Here is an 18,353-nt window from a genome sequence, read left to right as displayed (position 1 = left end):
CCTTTACCCCAACAGACTTCCTCTTAAACGGATAGTATGTTGTAATGTTTCCTTGTTCAGTCCTGGCTTCACTGACATATATTAGGATATTAAGTTTTCTGTAATCAGTTTACATTCCCAAATTTCAGTGTTTTAAGCCCTGGTTAATTAATTTTGACCTTCAAGCTAGATATCTATTTTGACACTGTCAACTTCTTGCTCTGCCCAAGGTCACCAGGAACAGCTGTCTTCTCTTGCTATCCTTCCTCCCTGTTCCAGTCTTCACTGTATTTGTCAACAGTAACTCATTTATTATAATTGGGGTTATAGCTAAGTCCTTGGATCATTGAACAATCAATGACTTTTTCATTCTGTCTATAGAGAAGAAAAGGTATCAGAGACTTTTTATCCCACTATCTTAAACCAGGAAGTCTTTTCTGTCACATTTGATATTTTGGTTTTGCCTTGGAATTCTCTTTTACTTCTGCTTGGATAATACCCTGATGACCTGATCTTACCTTCTCCTTCAATATCTTTTGCTTAATTATGCTTATCTTTTTTCCTGTAACTGAAGTGACCCAAGAGCTTAGTATTCTGACTTATTTTATACATTTATAGCCTATAATCAAGTCCCTAAATTTACCTGCTTACAGGATATCTTCACAGAAGTTTTTCCTTCATTTCATCCTCAGTCTGGCAGAGAGGGGGAAAATTTTTTCATATTTCCATTGGAAGTAAGCAGCAACAAGGAACTGAATCTCACCCTTCAATATACAGACTTTCACTTATTATTCCTATGTTTGAGCCACTTTTTTTTTCACTGTATTCTTTTGCATGGTGTCCCTGACTCTAGAGCCTCTCTGTCCCATCTCTTCAGAATCAGAGTAGAGGAGTGATAGGTACCTTGTTGTACAGTGCAGGCATCTGTCTGCCATATAGACTTCCCATCAGTCCTATTGTTTTTAGCCCTTCCATTCATTACCACCTTCCATGGTACCAGATTTTTCTAATCCCTGAGCCTTTCTTTAGTTACGTAGTAACAGGTTTTGATTTTTGACATCTTCCTCTGCAGGCACTTGGATTTCAGCTTTCTCAGTTCTTCTGTCAGGTAGTAGTCCCACATCATCTTTCCATCTGCTAAAATTATCTTTACATCTTTCATTCGTTGTTGTCTCTTGTGGTCTTTGTCTTTGTTACTTTTTATTTATCTCATATTAGTACAGTTTTTGGTGGAATCAGAGATATACTCATGTATTTATTATATCATATTTAACCTCAACTTCTCACTGTTTTTTAATTCCTCTGTGCTTCCTATATTTGCTCCTTATCCAATCAACCTAGATGGGCTTCTCCAGTTTTATGTTCCAATTCTTTCATCCAATTTTTACCTTCCCATTATTTGTTCTTATTTTATTGATTACTACAGTGCTCGGAACAATTTTATTTACTTACTTTTTTGAATTTATAGCACATGCTAATAGTATAAAATTTTTTAAGCAAATGAGGATATGTGTTGAAAAGTAATTTTTCTCCTTCCACTTCCCCTCTATGGTGGCAACCCCTAGTAACATTTTCCTTTGAGCTATTACTTGTATTTTCAAACACTATTCTTGAAACCACTTTAAATTTATAGATTAACTTGTGAATAATGTCGTCTTTATGCTGTTGAATGTTCTTTTGCAAGAATGTATTATGCCTTTTGTCTTGGTGTGAAAACAAAGTACAATAAACAGGTGACTTAAAATAACAGACATTTATTCTCAGTTCTGGAGGCTGAAAGTTCACAACCAAGGATCAAGGTGTCAGCAGGGCCATGCTCCCTCTGAAACCTGTCAGGGACACATCCTTTCTCACCTCTTTCAGCGTCTGGTAGTCCCAGACATTCCTTGATTGTGGCAGCATAACTTCAGTCTGTGTCTCCATCTTAATGTGGCATTTTCTTCATGTCCCTGTCTCTTCACGTAGCATTCTTTTATACGAATACCAGTCATATTGGAGTAGGGGCTTACCTTATTCCATATGACCTCATCTTAACTAATTACATCTTTAATGACCCTATTTCCAAATAAGGCCACATTCTGAGGTACTAGGAATTAGGACTTTAAAATATATTTGTGGAGGTAATACAATTCAACTCATAACACCTTCCTATTTCTTCAAGTCTGTGTGTTCATTTTAAAATTGTCTTTTTATGGTTTTTTAGACATTACTTATTCATTTTTTCCTAATTTTTAATATTTTTTTGTTGCCATTATAAATGTGGTTTTTTCTTCTATTATATTTTCTAAATAGTTGTTTGTATATCTGAAGGTTATTGAAACTGAATATTAATTTGCATATAGTGAATTTAGAGAATTTCTTACTTTTTATTATAATTTTTCAGGTAAGCAGTTTTATTGCTGACAAGTAGTGTTAATTTTACCTTTCCTTTCCAAATTTGTATACCTCTGATTTATTTCTCTTATTTAATCATACTACACTGTACTACCATAATATTGGCGATACTACTTTTTTCTTATTCCTGACTTTAATGTGAATGCTTCTGTACTTTTCCTATTAAGTGCAGTGCTAGTGTTTGGGGTATAGTGGACTTTTTCTCAATTTAACGTCTGTCTATTTCCATTTTATAAAGGCTTTTTTAAAAAATGGAAAATAGATGTTGAATTTTATCATGTTTTTAGTATTGGTGGAAATGATTACTTTTGGCTTTTTACTTTTGACCTATTAATATATATTTGCTTATACTAATAGACTTTCTAATGTGGAAACATACTTATATTCCTGGAAACAATCCACTGAGTTATGATACATTTTACATTTAATGTGCTTCTGGGTCATTATTTTTTTCTTCTGATTCATTTTGATATTTTACTTAGAATTTTTACATTGGTTTTTATGAATGAAATAGGTGTATAGTTTGCTTTTTTGGAGTTTCATCTTTGTCAGGCTTTAGTATTAATATTATGTTTGTTTCACACACAAAAAAATTGGGAATTATTCTTTTTTATTTTCCTTTTGTACATTTTGCACAACGTGAGAATTGTTCCTTAAATGTTTGTTAGAATTTCCATGTCAATCTCTCTGGGACTTTTCTTTTCATTATGTTTTTAGCTAGTTGCTTTTCATATTTTTCTGTTCATTTCATGGAAATTGGTCCATATAAGTTCTCTACATCTTCTAGAGTCAGTTTTGGTAATTTAAATTTTCCAGAAAAGTATTCATGTCAAACAGTTTATAAAAAATTGTTTCAATGGAATTCTGCAAAATGACTTTACGATTTTTTAACTTCCTATTTTTGTTTTTTCTCTATCATTATTTCTTCTTATTTTATTTGTACATTCTGCATCTCCCTTTTTTCTACCTAGCAGTTTGTCTGTTTTCTTTTGGATTCCATTTAAAATGATCAAAGCTATTTGTATTAATAAATATCTGCCTCTACTTATATTTCTTTTCCTAGAATTTCCATCTCAAAACTTAGGAAGTGGGAGTATATGCATTTGAAATTTGTTTAATAATGGGAGACTGGGCTTAAATCCCATAATAACAGATTTTTTGAAATTGTCTTGATGTTACAATATTGGAAAAAGTTCACAAATAATATTTATTTGCAATCTGTTTTAGGAGAGATATGGAGAATTGATGAGCATCAAAAAAACCAGGACAAATTTTTGGGACAAGTTGAAGATAAATGTAAGAAAACACTAACTGAAGAAAAAGTCAATGACTGTCATAAGAAATTTGCAAATGTATTTCCTCTAAACTCTGATTTTGTTCCTTCTGGACATAATCTCTGTGAATATGACTTATTTGGAAAGTGTTTAGAACATAATTTTTACTGTTGTAATAATGAGAAATGCTTTATAAGAAAGGAACATTGTGAATTTAATGAACCTGTAAAATCATATGGCACTAGCTCTTCCCATCTTGTAGTAACTCCCTTTAAATGTAATCATTGTGGAAAAGTCTTCAGTCAAACATTGGACCTCATCAGACACCTGAGAATTCATACTGGAGAGACACTCTATGAATGTGATAAATGCAGAAAAGCCTTCAGCCACAAAGAAAAACTCATTAAACATCATAAAATTCACAGTAGGGAGCAGTCTTATGAATGTAATGAATGTGGGAAAGATTTCATTAAAATGTCAAATCTCATTAGACATCAAAGAATTCATACCGGAGAGAAACCCTATGCATGTAAAGAATGTGGGAAATCCTTCAGCCAGAAATCAAATCTCATTGATCATGAAAAAATTCATACCGGAGAGAAACCTTATGAATGTAATGAGTGTGGAAAAGCATTCAGCCAGAAGCAAAGCCTCATGGCACATCAGAAAGTTCATACTGGGGAGAAACCTTATGCATGTAACGAATGTGGTAAAGCCTTCCCTCGTATTGCATCCCTTGCTCTTCATATGAGAAGTCATACAGGAGAAAAACCTTATAAATGTGATAAATGTGGAAAAGCCTTCTCTCAGTTTTCCATGCTTATTATACATGTGAGAATTCATACAGGTGAGAAACCTTATGAATGTAATGAGTGTGGAAAAGCCTTTTCTCAAAGCTCAGCCCTTACTGTACATATGAGAAGTCACACTGGTGAGAAACCCTATGAATGTAATGAATGCAGAAAAGCCTTCAGCCACAAGAAAAACTTTATTACACACCAGAAAATCCATACTAGAGAGAAACCTTATGAATGTAATGAATGTGGGAAGGCTTTCATTCAGATGTCAAATCTTGTTAGACACCAGAGAATTCATACTGGAGAAAAACCCTATATATGTAAGGAATGTGGCAAAGCCTTTAGTCAGAAATCAAATCTCATTGCTCATGAAAAAATTCATTCTGGAGAGAAACCCTATGAATGTAATGAATGTGGTAAAGCCTTCAGCCAAAAGCAAAACTTTATTACACATCAGAAAGTTCATACTGGAGAGAAACCTTATGATTGTAATGAATGTGGTAAAGCCTTCTCTCAGATTGCATCCCTTACTCTTCATTTGAGAAGTCACACAGGGGAAAAGCCTTATGAATGTGACAAATGTGGGAAAGCCTTCTCTCAATGCTCACTGCTTAATTTGCATATGAGAAGTCACACAGGTGAGAAGCCCTATGTATGTAATGAGTGTGGAAAAGCCTTCTCTCAAAGAACTTCCCTCATTGTGCACATGAGAGGTCATACAGGTGAGAAGCCGTATGAATGTAATAAATGTGGAAAAGCCTTCTCCCAAAGCTCATCCCTTACCATACATATACGAGGTCATACAGGTGAGAAGCCCTTTGACTGTAGTAAATGTGGAAAAGCCTTCTCTCAAATCTCATCTCTTACTTTGCATATGAGAAAACATACAGGCGAGAAGCCCTATCACTGCAATGAGTGTGGCAAGGCTTTCAGCCAAAAGTCACACCTTGTTAGACACCAGAGAATTCATACTCATTAGAAACCCTATAGATACTGTGAATATGGGAAAGCCTTCAGAAGGAATTAACACTTCATTGCATATTACGTGATCGGTTCTATAGTAGAAAACTAGGTGTGTGGGAAAGCCTTCTGAAGAAATCACAAATTTCTGAAACATTAGAGAATTCTTACCAAGGTGACAAATTGTATAATGAAAAAGCTAATTATCAAAAACCATCAGCAGACACTTATTCATTAATAATATTTAATCAGCATTCTCATTAAAATCTGAAACAAGATATCTGCTATCAGCATATCAACATAATACATAATATTGGTTCCTAGCCAATATACTAAACAAGAAAAAGAAGATTGGGGAGAAAAAGGAAATATAAAAATAACCTTTTATATGAGAAATAGTTAATTTAAAAATGTGTGGATAGAAAATATCTAAAATAAGCAACAATGTATTATGACATATATAAAGTTATAAAACATGATGAAAGGCACAAAAGAACACCTGAAAATGGAGAGAAATGACATATGTCTGAAAAGGCTTGACAATGTAAAACTGTAAGCTCTCTCCCAAATCTCTAACTTCAGTGTACTTCCCACTCAAAGTTTACAGCAGTTAGTAATATTTTAAGGAATTTCATTCACAAACTGATTGAAAAATTCTATATGGGAAGGCAAAGGACCACAAATAGCTCAAACAAATTTGACAAAATAAATAGAGAAGACACTCTACTAGATATCATCATAGACTTTATTTAAAGCTGTTGTCATTTAAACAGTGTTATTGAGTGAATAAATGAATGAATCAGTGGAAAAAAACTAAGTATCAATATAGAAATCCAAGAAGATATGGGAGTTTTGTGTATGGTAGTGCTATTAAAATCACTGGGGAAAGGATGGACTATTCAATAAATAGAAGATTCATATGAGCAAACAATGGTAGCTCTCTATACTACATAGAAAAATAAAATCCAAATAGATTGAAGACCAGAATATAAAAAACAAAATTCTAAAACTATGATGAAAGTAAAATAGAATTTATTTTACTTTAGAGTAGCAGGATTTCCTTAAAAACACATAAACATGGAGTAATCCATTCTATTTTGGTGTATTGGCCTCAGAGGCACCCACTTATATGCACAAAGAGATATATGTCACTATATTTACTACATCATGGTTTGTATTGCCTAAATTGGATATAACATGTTTCTATCAGTAGAGGAATAGATCAATACAATGTCATTATTTCTATGATAGAATACTATACAGTACTAAGAAGATAAAAAATTCACTTATAGTTACATGGATAGACCACAATATACAATATTGAGAAAAAAAAGCAAAATACATGATGAAACATGCTATGACATTTGTACAATAAAATGGTGCAAAGAACAGTATTGTGTATTGATCATGGATCCATGTAAGACTCTTGGGATGTTGGAAAGGTTTGGTGGGAGTTATTATATTTATCAGTAATATGTCTTTAATAAAAGAATGAAAGCAAATATGAAAGTGGTAACAAATCTGATTCAGAATTAATTGTGAGGTTTTAAAAAATTTTCTTGCCTTTATTTTCCTAATTTTTGTAAAATAGGAATCAAATGGGTGAGAGAAACCTGGGTTAATAGAATTTTTAAATGGATTCTTATTCTTGATCTTCAAAGTTTATAGAAAATTCTCTTCACTATATACAAGAAAAGCCAGACAAAGTATTATTTTGTTTACTCTCTCTTCATCAATTAATTGGGAGTACATATGGCATTTATTTGATGCCAACTTTTAAATTTTAAGATAATTTTATCTTAAACACAAGTTTAAAAAAAAACACAAGTTCTTCCCCTAGTTGAAAGCAGTGAAGAAACAAAATAATTATTTAATTTGGGAGATAATTGACTTTCCATTTGGAAAAAAATTTTACCTATATTTGGGTTAGTTTCAGCGTGATGAAAAGAGACCATTCATGCATTCTGTGAAATGTGGTTAATATTCTAATGTAAAGCCACGGATATTTACCAGCTTTGGAGCAGGAGGCATTTCAATATATCTCAACAGAGCTTTCTTTGGTTTCTGGATCTGCAGATGGGGATGCAGATGCTGGTAAGGTTATGTGTGCCAGGTAAGGGCCTGGTGGCTGTGAACAGCTCACTTCTTACTCTTCCAAATATTTGAAAAGTCAGGGTCTTCAGATATTTATGGTGACTCAAATTTCCTTTCCTGTGAATAGTCTATTCATATATTTTTGTCTTTTTTTTTCCTACTGAGACTTTAAAAAATGTTTTTATTTATAAATAATTATAGGTTAATAGAAATAATACCCTATAGTGCTATAAGGGTACTTCAAAAAATTAGTGGAAAAATAGAATTAAAAGAAAATACAAATCCATCCTGGAACTTTTTGAATACTCCTTGTATCTACCAGTTTCTCATAATGGTAACATCTTACCTAACTATAGTATATCAAATCTGACATTGATACAATCCGCAGAAATGATCAGATTTCACCATTTTTACATGCATTTGTTTATGTGTGTCCTTATAGTTCCCACACAAGTTTATTAATGTGTAGATTCATGTAACTACCATTAACAATCAAGATATAAAACTCGCAACATCACAAAGATCCCTCATTCTATCCCTTTATAGTCACACCTATTTTTCTTCCCTCCCCCAACTCTCCATCCATACCTGGCAACCACTAATTTATGCTTTACCTCTATAATTTTGTCATATCAAGAGCATTGTAGAACTGGAAATAGAGGGCCAACTCACCTCAATTCACTGCTACTAGTTGTAGCCCTAAGGGGTCATTAATTTTTTTTTCTTATATTTAGTGTTGTAATATATTCTGGACAGAAATCCTTTGTCAGGTATTTACAGTCTGAAAATGTTTCATTATATTTTCAGTTTTTCTTTTTTATTTCAGATACACAAAAATTTTTAAGTGTAATGTGAAAATCTATAATACATTTTGAATTAATTTTTTATAAGGGATAAGATTTAAGTCAAGGTTCACTTTTTTGGATGTACAATTTTTCAAACACTATTTGTTGAAAAAAACATGCATTCTCTATTGAATTGCTTGGCCAAACTGCGCAAGTCCATTTCTGAACTCTGTTAGTTTCATTGATCTGTGTGTCTATTGTCTATTCTTCTACCAGTGCCATACTGTCTTAATTACTGTAGCTATATAGTGATTCCTCTCACATTATTCTTTTTCAAAATTGCTTAATCTATTCTAGTTCTTTTGCTTTTTCATATACATTTTGGATCAGCCTGTCTATATTCTGTTTAGATTTTGGTAGGAGTTGCATTAAACCTTTATATTATTTGGGGATGAATGGGTAATCTTTATATGTTGAGCCTTCCAGTCCATAAGCACAATATATCTATTTACTGATTTAGGTCTTTGATTTCTTTCATCATTGTTTTGTAGTTTGCAGCTCCTGTACATGTATTGGATTTAAACCTATTTTATTGGGGGGGAGGTGTGATAATTTTGTTTGCAAATTCCTTTGGATTATCTATATGTAAAATAATGTCATCTGTAAATAGAGACAATTTTATTTTGTTCTTTCTAATCTACATGCCTTCTATTTACTTTTCTGGCCTTATAAATGGTTTCTAGGCATAGACTTTATCTCTGAATGCCCCAACATATGCCCTTAATACAGTTGCAAATCTACTGGATACTAGTCTGCTAGGAAAAATAGAAATTGTCATGTAACTTGGGTTGTGTTATTTATACTATTACCCTCTAAGTTTTAACTTCAGAGAATAGAATTGACTTTGACATTTGCTATGGCTTAAAATAAGGCATAAATTGAGGATTTTAATTTCAAAGTCATTTAATATTTATGAGAGTGATTTGGAATGAGAGTATTTGGGATAATTTTTACATGAACAAAGTCTACATCATTTAACTGAAATGAGTTTGTGGCTAATTCTCTACGGCCTCATCACTCTAGACAGAATAATCTACTCTTCTCTGAATCCACAACATTGTCTTAATAAACTATCATGGCATTTATCAAACTTTAGTGGAATCACACACAGGTAGCCATTGTAACACAAAATCTGCTCTACAGTGATCCAGACATATAAATTCTCAAATTTTGGTTCGCAGTGGCATGTGATGTGTCAGCATGTATGACACATCATTTAGGGTTCTCCAGAGAAAAAGAACTGATAGAATATATACACATATGTGTGTTTACTTATTTATTTTTCAATTTACTTATGATTTATTTATTTATTAACTTATTTAGTCATGTCAGTTGGCTCACACAGTTGGGGCTGGCAAGCCTAATAACTGTATGGCAGGCCAGCAGGCTGGAAACTAACGCAGAATTAATGCTGCAGTCTTGAGGCAGAATTTCTTCTCCAGGAAACCTCAGCTTATTCTCATATGGCCTGCAACTGATCAGATGAGGCCCATCCACATTACTAAGGGTAATCTACTTAAAGTCAACTCATGTGTTTAATATCTACAAAATACCCTCATAGAAACACCTAAATTAGTGTGCAGATCTCTCTCCAAAGGGGCTCTAGTTAGGTAAACTGGCTCAAGTCTGGGACTTGGCCTAGAACTATTCTGCTTATACAGATCAAGTAAGAACTTCGTAGACTGCCCATCTGTTTCTCTTCTAGGGACACTAGCCAACCCCACAGGTCTCTGCAAGTTAACGCTATCCTGATTACTGCTTTGACTGCTCTCCCTTATGGTAACTACACCTACTTTGTCTTTGCCACTTGGCCCTATGACCTTGGATCCAATTATACTCATTGCATTTAAGGATCCCAGTTCAGTGGCAGCAGTTGTCACTGTAATTTATGACCTATGGAGAACAACAACCACAGAACCCTTCGAGGATGCTGGGGCCACTCATAAATTTTTTTTTCTCACAGCTGTGGTTAAAGGTGTGTTGTCTGCAGCCTCCAGGGTTGGGTGAGGTCTAACATGATAAGTCCATTCTAGCATTCCAATCTCTCTAAGCCTTTGGCTACTCTCCTCTACAAAGTACTCAGGCAGTTCTAGCATTTCAACTTTATTTATTGTATGCTGCCTTTTGGTCCATGTTTTGGCAAACATACAAACTATTACAGCCCTTTTTAACCTTTCAAGCTACCACATTAAATATGGAATTTTTGCTTAGTGGGTCAGTATCAGTAAGTTTGACCAGATTCAAAATTATATTCCTTTTACCATTTTCCCAAACCTACAATATCCATTCCCACACATATGCCTCGGGTTTGTCTGCATAAATTGGAAAAAACTCATGTCGTTTGTTTGGAGTGTAGTGGACCACTTCATGGGTCACAGTGTTCTTCACACTTCAGGGTCCTCTGGGACTTGAATCTAGTTATATGTCTAGAAACAAAGAGTAGGTTCTGAGGAGAATCAGAAGTATTACTCAGGCAAATAGAGTTAATCTCCTCAAACAAGGATGGAAAGCATGCTTCATTGGCAGTAAGATTCAGCAGAATTTAGGAGTTCAATGTCCTCAGCTTCAGCAGGAACTGCCCATATGACCCATTTCAATTTTCAGGATCTGTTTTCTTCCCAATCAGTACCCTCACCTTAACAGCAGTTTCCTACAAGGTTGAGCACCAGTATGTGTTATGATTCAGGCACTCGCAAGATAGGATTGGGTTTGGTTTTCATAAATCTCAGCCCTTCAACTATAGATGATATGGTTTGTTTCAGGGCAGACATAGCAATTTTCATATCATTTATGTTGCGCTTGAGCTAGGAATGTGAAACCTGAATCATGCTTTTCTTTCCCCACTTTCTCCAGAACAGTTAGGACAACCAGTTAATCTCATTATAAATCAATAGTCTGCTAAAATGTTCTAAGGTATGACATACGTGGTCATCCAGAATACTTTGATGAGGAATATCCAAAGGTAATATTTTGCATACATCTATTGCCACATCATGCCGTGGACTATCAGTGCTCTCTATCATTAGACATAGAGTCATTGGTGCCTTTAAAAAATGTCACATTAGAGAACCAATTCCAGAAACTCCAGAACAAATTAAGAATATGTATTTTTCAGATTCTGTTCCTCTAGAATCATTCTTGGTTCCAAAATTATCTATGAGTCACAGTTCTCCAAAAGGATATATGTGTGTATGTGTGTGTACATGTGTGTGTATAAATTGCAATATATAGTTATTATATAATTTTTTTTGTTTTTTGTTTTCTTAGTCTATAAAATAATTTTTTATTTATTTTATTTTTTTTTTTTTTTTAATTTTTATTTTGTCGATATACAATGTGGTTGATTATTGTAGCCCATTACTGAAACCTCCCTCCCACCTCCCTCTCCCCCCCCACCCAACAATGTCCTTTCTGTTTGCTTGTCATATCAACTTCAAGGAATTGTAGTTGTTATGTCTTCTCCCCCCTCCCCCCCCCGGTTTGTGTGTGTGTGTGTGTGTGTGTGTGTGTGTGTGTGTGTGTGTGTGTGAATATATTTATTTATTTTTAGCTCCCACCAATAAGTGAGAACATGTGGTATTTCTCTTTCTGTGCCTGACTTGTTTCACTTAATATAATTCTCTCAAGGTCCATCCATGTTGTTGCAAATGGCAGTATTTCATTCGTTTTTATAGCTGAGTAGTATTCCATTGTGTAGATATACCACAATTTCCGTATCCACTCATCTGATGATGGACATTTGGGCTGGTTCCAACTCGTGGCTATTGTAAAGAGTGCTGCAATGAATATTGGGGAACAGGTATACCTTCGACTTGATGATTTCCATTCCTCTGGGTATATTCCCAACAGTGGGATAGCTGGGTCATATGGCAGATCTATCTGCAATTGTTTGAGGAACCTCCATACCATTTTCCATAGAGGCTGCACCATTTTGCAGTCCCACCAACAATGTATGAGAGTTCCTTTTTCTCCGCAATCTTGCCAGCATTTATTGTTCAGAGTCTTTTGGATGTTAGCCATCCTAACTGGGGTGAGATGGTTCTCAGTGTAGTTTTGATTTGCATTTCCCGGATGCTGAGTGATGTTGAGCATTTTTTCATATGTCTGTTGGCCATTTGTATATCTTCCTTAGAGAAATGCCTACTTAGCTCTTTTGCCCATTTTTTAATTGGGTTGCTTGTTCTTTTCTTGTAAAGTTGAGTTCCTTGTATATTCTGGATATTAATCCTTTGCCAGATGTATATTTTGCAAATATTTTCTCCCACTCTGTTGGTTGTCTTTTAACTCTGTTAATTGCTTCTTTTGCTGTGCAGAAGCTCTTTAGTTTGATATAATCCCATTTGTTTATTTTTCCTTTAGTTGCCCATGCTTTTGGGGTCGTATTCATGAAGTCCGTGTCCAGTCCTATTTCCTGAAGTGTTTCTCCTATGTTTCCTTTAAGAAGTTTTATTGTTTCAGGGTGTATATTTAATTCTTTAATCCATTTTGAGTTGACTTTAGTGTATGGTGAAAGGTATGGGTCTAGTTTCATTCTCCTGCATATTGATATCCAGTTCTCCCAGCACCATTTGCTAAAGAGGCAGTCTCTTTCCCAGTGTATAGGCTTGGTGCCTCTGTCAAAGATCAGATGGCTGTAGGTGTGTGGGTTGATTTCTGGATTCTCTATTCTATTCCATTGATCAGTGTGTCTGTTTTTATGCCAGTACCATACTGTTTTGGTTATTATAACTTTTTTTTTTTTTCTTTTTCGTGACCGGCACTCAGCCAGTGAGTGCACCGGCCATTCCTATATAGGATCCGAACCCGCGGCGGGAGTGCACCACGGGCTCGGCCCTCGTTATTATAGCTTTGTAGTATAGTTTAAAGTCAGGTAGTGTTATGCCTCCAGCTTTATTTTTTTTGCTCAGCGTTGCTTTGGCTATGCGTGGTCTTTTGTTATTCCATATAAATGTCCGGATAGTTCTTTCCATTTCTGAGGAAAATGTCATTGGAATTTTGATGGGGATTGCATTGAATTGGTATATCACTTTGTGTAGTATGGACATTTTCACTATGTTGATTCTTCCCAATGGAAGATGGGATATCTTTCCATCTTCTTGTATCCTCTCTAATTCTCTCAGCAGTGGTTTGTAGTTCTCATTATAGAGATTTTTCACATCCTTGGTTTACTCAATTCCTAAGTATTTTATTTTTTTGGTGGCTATTGTAAATGGGCTAGCTTTCTTGATTTCTCTTTCTGCATGTTCACTATTGGAGAATAGAAATGCTACTGATTTTTGTGTGTTGATTTTGTATCCTGCTACTGTGCTGAAATCATTTATCAACTCCAAGAGTTTTTTTGTAGAGGCTTTAGGCTGTTCGATATATAGGATCATGTCATCTGCAAACAGGGACAGTTTGACTTCATCTTTTCCAATCTGGATGCCCTTTATTTCCTTCTCTTCTCTGATTGCTCTGGCTAGAACTTCCAACACTATGTTGAATAGGAATGGTGAGAATGGGCATCCTTGTCTAGTTCCTGTTCTTAAAGGAAAAGCTTTCAGCTTTTCCCCATTCAAGATGATATTGGCAGTGGGTTTGTCATATATGGCTTTAATTATATTGAGATACTTTCCCTCTATACCTAACTTATAGAGGGTCTTTGTCATGAATGAGTGCTGAACTTTATCAAATGCTTTTTCAGCATCTATAGAGATGATCATATGGTCCTTGTGTTTGATTTTATTAATATGGTGTATCACATTTATTAATTTGTGTATGTTGAACCAACCTTGCATCCCTGGGATGAATCCCACTTGATCGTGGTGAATAATTTTACGTATGTGTTGCTGTATTCTGTTTGCTAGTATTTTAGTGAGGATTTTTGCATCTATATTCATCAAGGATATCGGCCTGTAGTTTTCTTTTTTGGTTATTTCTTTACCTGGTTTTGGTATCAGGATGATGTTGGCTTCATAGAATGAGTTTGGGAGATTTGCGTCCGTTTCAGTCTTTTGGAATAGTTTGTAAAGAATCGGTGTCAATTCCTCTTTGAATGTTTGGTAAAATTCTGCTGTGAATCCATCTGGTCCTGGGCTTTTCTTTGTTGGGAGGCTTCTGATAACAGCTTCTATCTCCTTTATTGTTATTGGTCTGTTCAAATTTTCTATGTCTTCATGGCTCAGTTTTGGGAGCTTGTGTGTGTCCAGAAATTTATCCATTTCCTCCAGATTTTCAAACTTGTTGGCGTATAGTTGTTTATAGTAGTCTCGAATGATTCCTCATATTTCAGATGAATCAGTTGTAATATCACCTTTTTCATTTCTAATTTTTGTTATTTGAATCTTCTCTCTACTTTTTTTTGTTAGCCATGCTAATGGTTTGTCAATTTTCTTTATCTTTTCAGAAAACCAACTTTTTGATTCATTGATCTTTTGTATTGTTTTTTGGGTTTCAATTTTATTAAGTTCTGCTCTGATCTTAATGATTTCTTTCTGTCTGCTAACTTAAGGTTTGGATTGTTCTCGTTTTTCTAGTTCTTTAAGGTGAAGTGTTAGGTTGTTCACTTGCCATCTTTCCATTCTTCGGAGGTGAGTATTTCATGCAATAAATTTCCTGCTTAATACTGCTTTTGCAGTATCCCACAGGTTTTGGTATGATGTATCATTACTTTCATTAGTTTCAATAAATTTTTTGATTTCCTGCTTGATTTCTTCTTGGACCCATATGTCATTAAGTAGAATGCTGTTTAATTTCCATGTGTTTGTATTGTTTCCAGAATTTCATTGGTATTGATTTCTAGTTTTAATCCATTATGGTCTGAGAAAATACATGGGATAATTCCAATTTTTTTGAATTTGTTGAGACTTGATTTGTGACCTAATATGTGATCTATCCTGGAGAATGATCCATGTGCTGATGAGAAGAATGAATATTCTCATGTTGTTGGATGGAATGTTCTGTAGATATCTACCATGTCCAATTGGTCTAGAGTATTGTTTAGATCTTGTGTTTCTCTACTGATTCTTTACCTAGATGATCTGTCCAATATTGACAGTGGGGTATTCAGGTCCACTGCTATTATGGTATTCATGTCTATTTCCTTCTTTAGGTCTAATAGAGTTTGTTTTATAAATCTGGCTGCTCCAACATTGGGTGCATACATATTTATGATTGTTATGTCTTCTTGATGGATCAGTCCTTTTATCATTATATAGTGTCCCTCATTGTCTCTTTTATGGTTTTTAGTTTAAAGTCTACTTTGTCAGAAATAAGAATAGCTACTCCAGCTCGTTTTTCTTTTCTGTTTGCATGGTAAATCTTTTTCCATCCTTTCACTCTTAGTCTCTGTGACTCTTTATGGGTGAGGTGGGTCTCTTGAAGGCAGCATATATTTGGGTCCTCCTTTATAATCCAGTCAGCCAGTCTGTGTCTTTTGATTGGGGAATTTAAGCCTTTTACATTAAGAGTTGTTATTGAAAGGTGTTGATTTATTCCTAGCATTTTATTGGTTGTTGTTTGGTTGTCTTAGGTGTCTTTCGTTCCTTGCTTCTGATTTACTGTTTGTTTTCTGTGTTTGTTGGTTCCTTAGGTTGTAGATAGCCTTTTTGTTTGTTTGTTTTCTCTTCATGAATGCCATTTTTATTAGACTAGTGGGTTTAGATTTTTCTTGGGTTTTTATGGCAGTGGTAGTTATTTTTCAGGAACCAAACCCAGTACTCCCCTGAGAATTTCTTGTAAGGTTGGTCGTGTGGTGGTGAACTCCTGCAGTTTTTGTTTGTGTGAGAAATATACTATTTGCCCTTCATTTCAGCAGGATACCCTTGCAGGGTAGAGTATTCTTGGCTGACAATCTCTGTCTTTTAGTATTTTGAATATATCATCCCATTCCTTTCTGGCTTTTAGGGTTTGTGATGAAAAGTCTGATGTTAGCCTGATTGGGGCTCCCTTATAGGTGATTTTATGCTTCTCTCTTGCAGCTTTTAAGATTCTCTCTTTGTCTCTGAGTTTTTCCAATTTGACTATAACATGTCTTGGAGAAGACCTTTTTGGATTGAATACGTTTAGAGATCGTTGAGCTTCCTGGATCTGAAGATCTGTGATTTTTCCTATACCTGGGAAGTTTTCTGCCACTATTTTATTGAATATGTTTTCAGTGCAATCTCCATTTTCCTCCCTTTCTGGAATACCCATGACTTGGATATTTGAGCGCTTAAGGTTGTCTGATATCTCTCTCAGATTTTCTTCAATGTCTTTAATTCTTTTTTTTCTTTTCTTTTCTTTTCTTTTCTTTCTTTTTTTTTTTTTTTGTCTGCTTGTGTTATTTCAAACAGCCCATCTTCAAGTTCAGAGGTTCTCTCTTCAACTTCCACAAGGCTGCTGGTTAAACTCTCCGTTGTGTTTTTTACTTTGCTGAATAACTTCTTCAGTTCAGCAAGTTCTGCTACATTTTTTTTCAGGGCATTGATTTCCTTGTACATTTCCTTTTTCAGTTCCTGTATGCTTTTCCTCATTTCATCATGATGTCTTGCTGAGTTTTCTTATATCTCATTCAGTTTTCTTAGAATTATCACTTGAAAATGGTGCAGCCTCTATGGAAAATGGTATGGAGGTTCCTCAAACAATTGCAGATAGATCTACCATATGACCCAGCTATCCTGCTGGGAATATACCCAGAGGAATGGAAATCATCAAGTCAAAGGTATACCTGTTCCCCAATGTTCATTGCAGCACTCTTTACAATAGCCAAGAGTTGGAACAAGCCCAACTGTCCATCATCGGATGAGTGGATACGGAAAATGTGGTATATCTACACAATGGAATACTACTCAGCTATAAAAACGAATGAAATACTGCCATTTGCAACAACATGGATGGACCTTGAGAGAATTATATTAAGTGAAACAAGTCAGGCACAGAAAGAGAAATACCACATGTTCTCACTTATTGGTGGGAGCTAAAAATTAATATATAAATTCACACACACACACACACACAAAAAAAATACGTGGGGGGGAGGAAGAAGATATAACAACCACAATTACTTGAAGTTGATACAACAAGCAAACAGAAAGGACCTTGTTGGGGGGAGGGAGGAGATGGAGGAGGGAGGGAGGTTTTGGCAAGGGGCAACAATAATCAACCACAATGTATATCAACAAAATAAAAGTTAAGAAAAAAAAAAAAGAATTATCACTCGAAATTCCTTGTCAGACATTTCAAGGGCTTCTTGTTCTATAGGATCTAGAGCTTGAGAGTTATTATCCTTTGGTGGTGTACTTTCTTGAGTTTTCGTATTTCTGGTATCTTTTCTTTGATGTTTATTCATTGTGGCAGGGGGTTTCACAGTCCACAGGTTTGACACTATTGACTGACTAGGATGTTGCAGTGGTTGCCAATTTGGTATGGCTACCTCAGTGACTACTCATTTGGCCAGTAGTGCCTTGCGTGTGTGGTTGCCTCGGGTCTTGGGCCTCTCTGGGGAGCCACCTCTCTGGTCAGCTTGGACTCTGCCGGGCTGCTGGGTGATGGGGCGGTACCGCAGGGTGTCGCTCCTGCCGCTGCCACTTCCCCCGCTGCTGCCGCTGCCACCAGCTCCACTGCCGCCGCTTCACCCGCTCCCGCCACTGATGTCGCTACCGCTGGTGCCGCTTCCCCCGCTGCTGCCACTGGTGCTGCTACCGCCGGTGCCGCTTACGCCACTGCCGCTGCCGCCGTTTCACTTCCTCCACCACGGCCTCCTCCTCGCCGCCGTCATCTCCTCCCTCTTGCTGCTTCTCCACCGCCGGGTCTGCGTAGGGGCTGGCGCCCGGGGAGCGCGCCACTATGGTTCTCTTTTCCGCCCGGCCTTGTATTCGTTTTCTATTGCTTATAACAGAATACTTGAATCCGGGTAATTTATAAGAAAATGAATTTTATTTCTTCAGTTTTGGAGGCTGGGAAGTCCAAAGTCCAGGGGCACATCTAGTGAGGACCTTCCTCTTGGTGAGGACTCTCAACATTTAAAGCAAAGAAAAGCATCCACCCGTTCC

General features: G+C 35.7%; 1 protein-coding gene across 1 annotated transcript in view; it reads left to right on the top strand.

The window, feature by feature from the left end:
- Positions 1–6,795, top strand: part of ZNF569 (zinc finger protein 569) — a 47,233-nt gene extending 40,438 nt beyond the window's left edge. The window contains exon 7 of the mRNA XM_063111855.1: positions 3,601–6,795. Coding sequence (XP_062967925.1) covers positions 3,601–5,423 — 1,823 coding nt within the window. The 3' untranslated portion in view covers positions 5,424–6,795. The remainder of the gene's footprint in view (positions 1–3,600) is intronic.
- The last annotated feature ends 11,558 nt before the right edge of the window (positions 6,796–18,353 follow it).

Source organism: Cynocephalus volans, chromosome 10 (genome assembly GCF_027409185.1).
Source record: "Cynocephalus volans isolate mCynVol1 chromosome 10, mCynVol1.pri, whole genome shotgun sequence".
Classification (NCBI taxonomy): domain Eukaryota; kingdom Metazoa; phylum Chordata; class Mammalia; order Dermoptera; family Cynocephalidae; genus Cynocephalus; species Cynocephalus volans.
The sequence above is the reverse complement of the archived record's forward strand: the minus strand, read 5'-3'. Positions and strand labels throughout refer to the sequence as shown.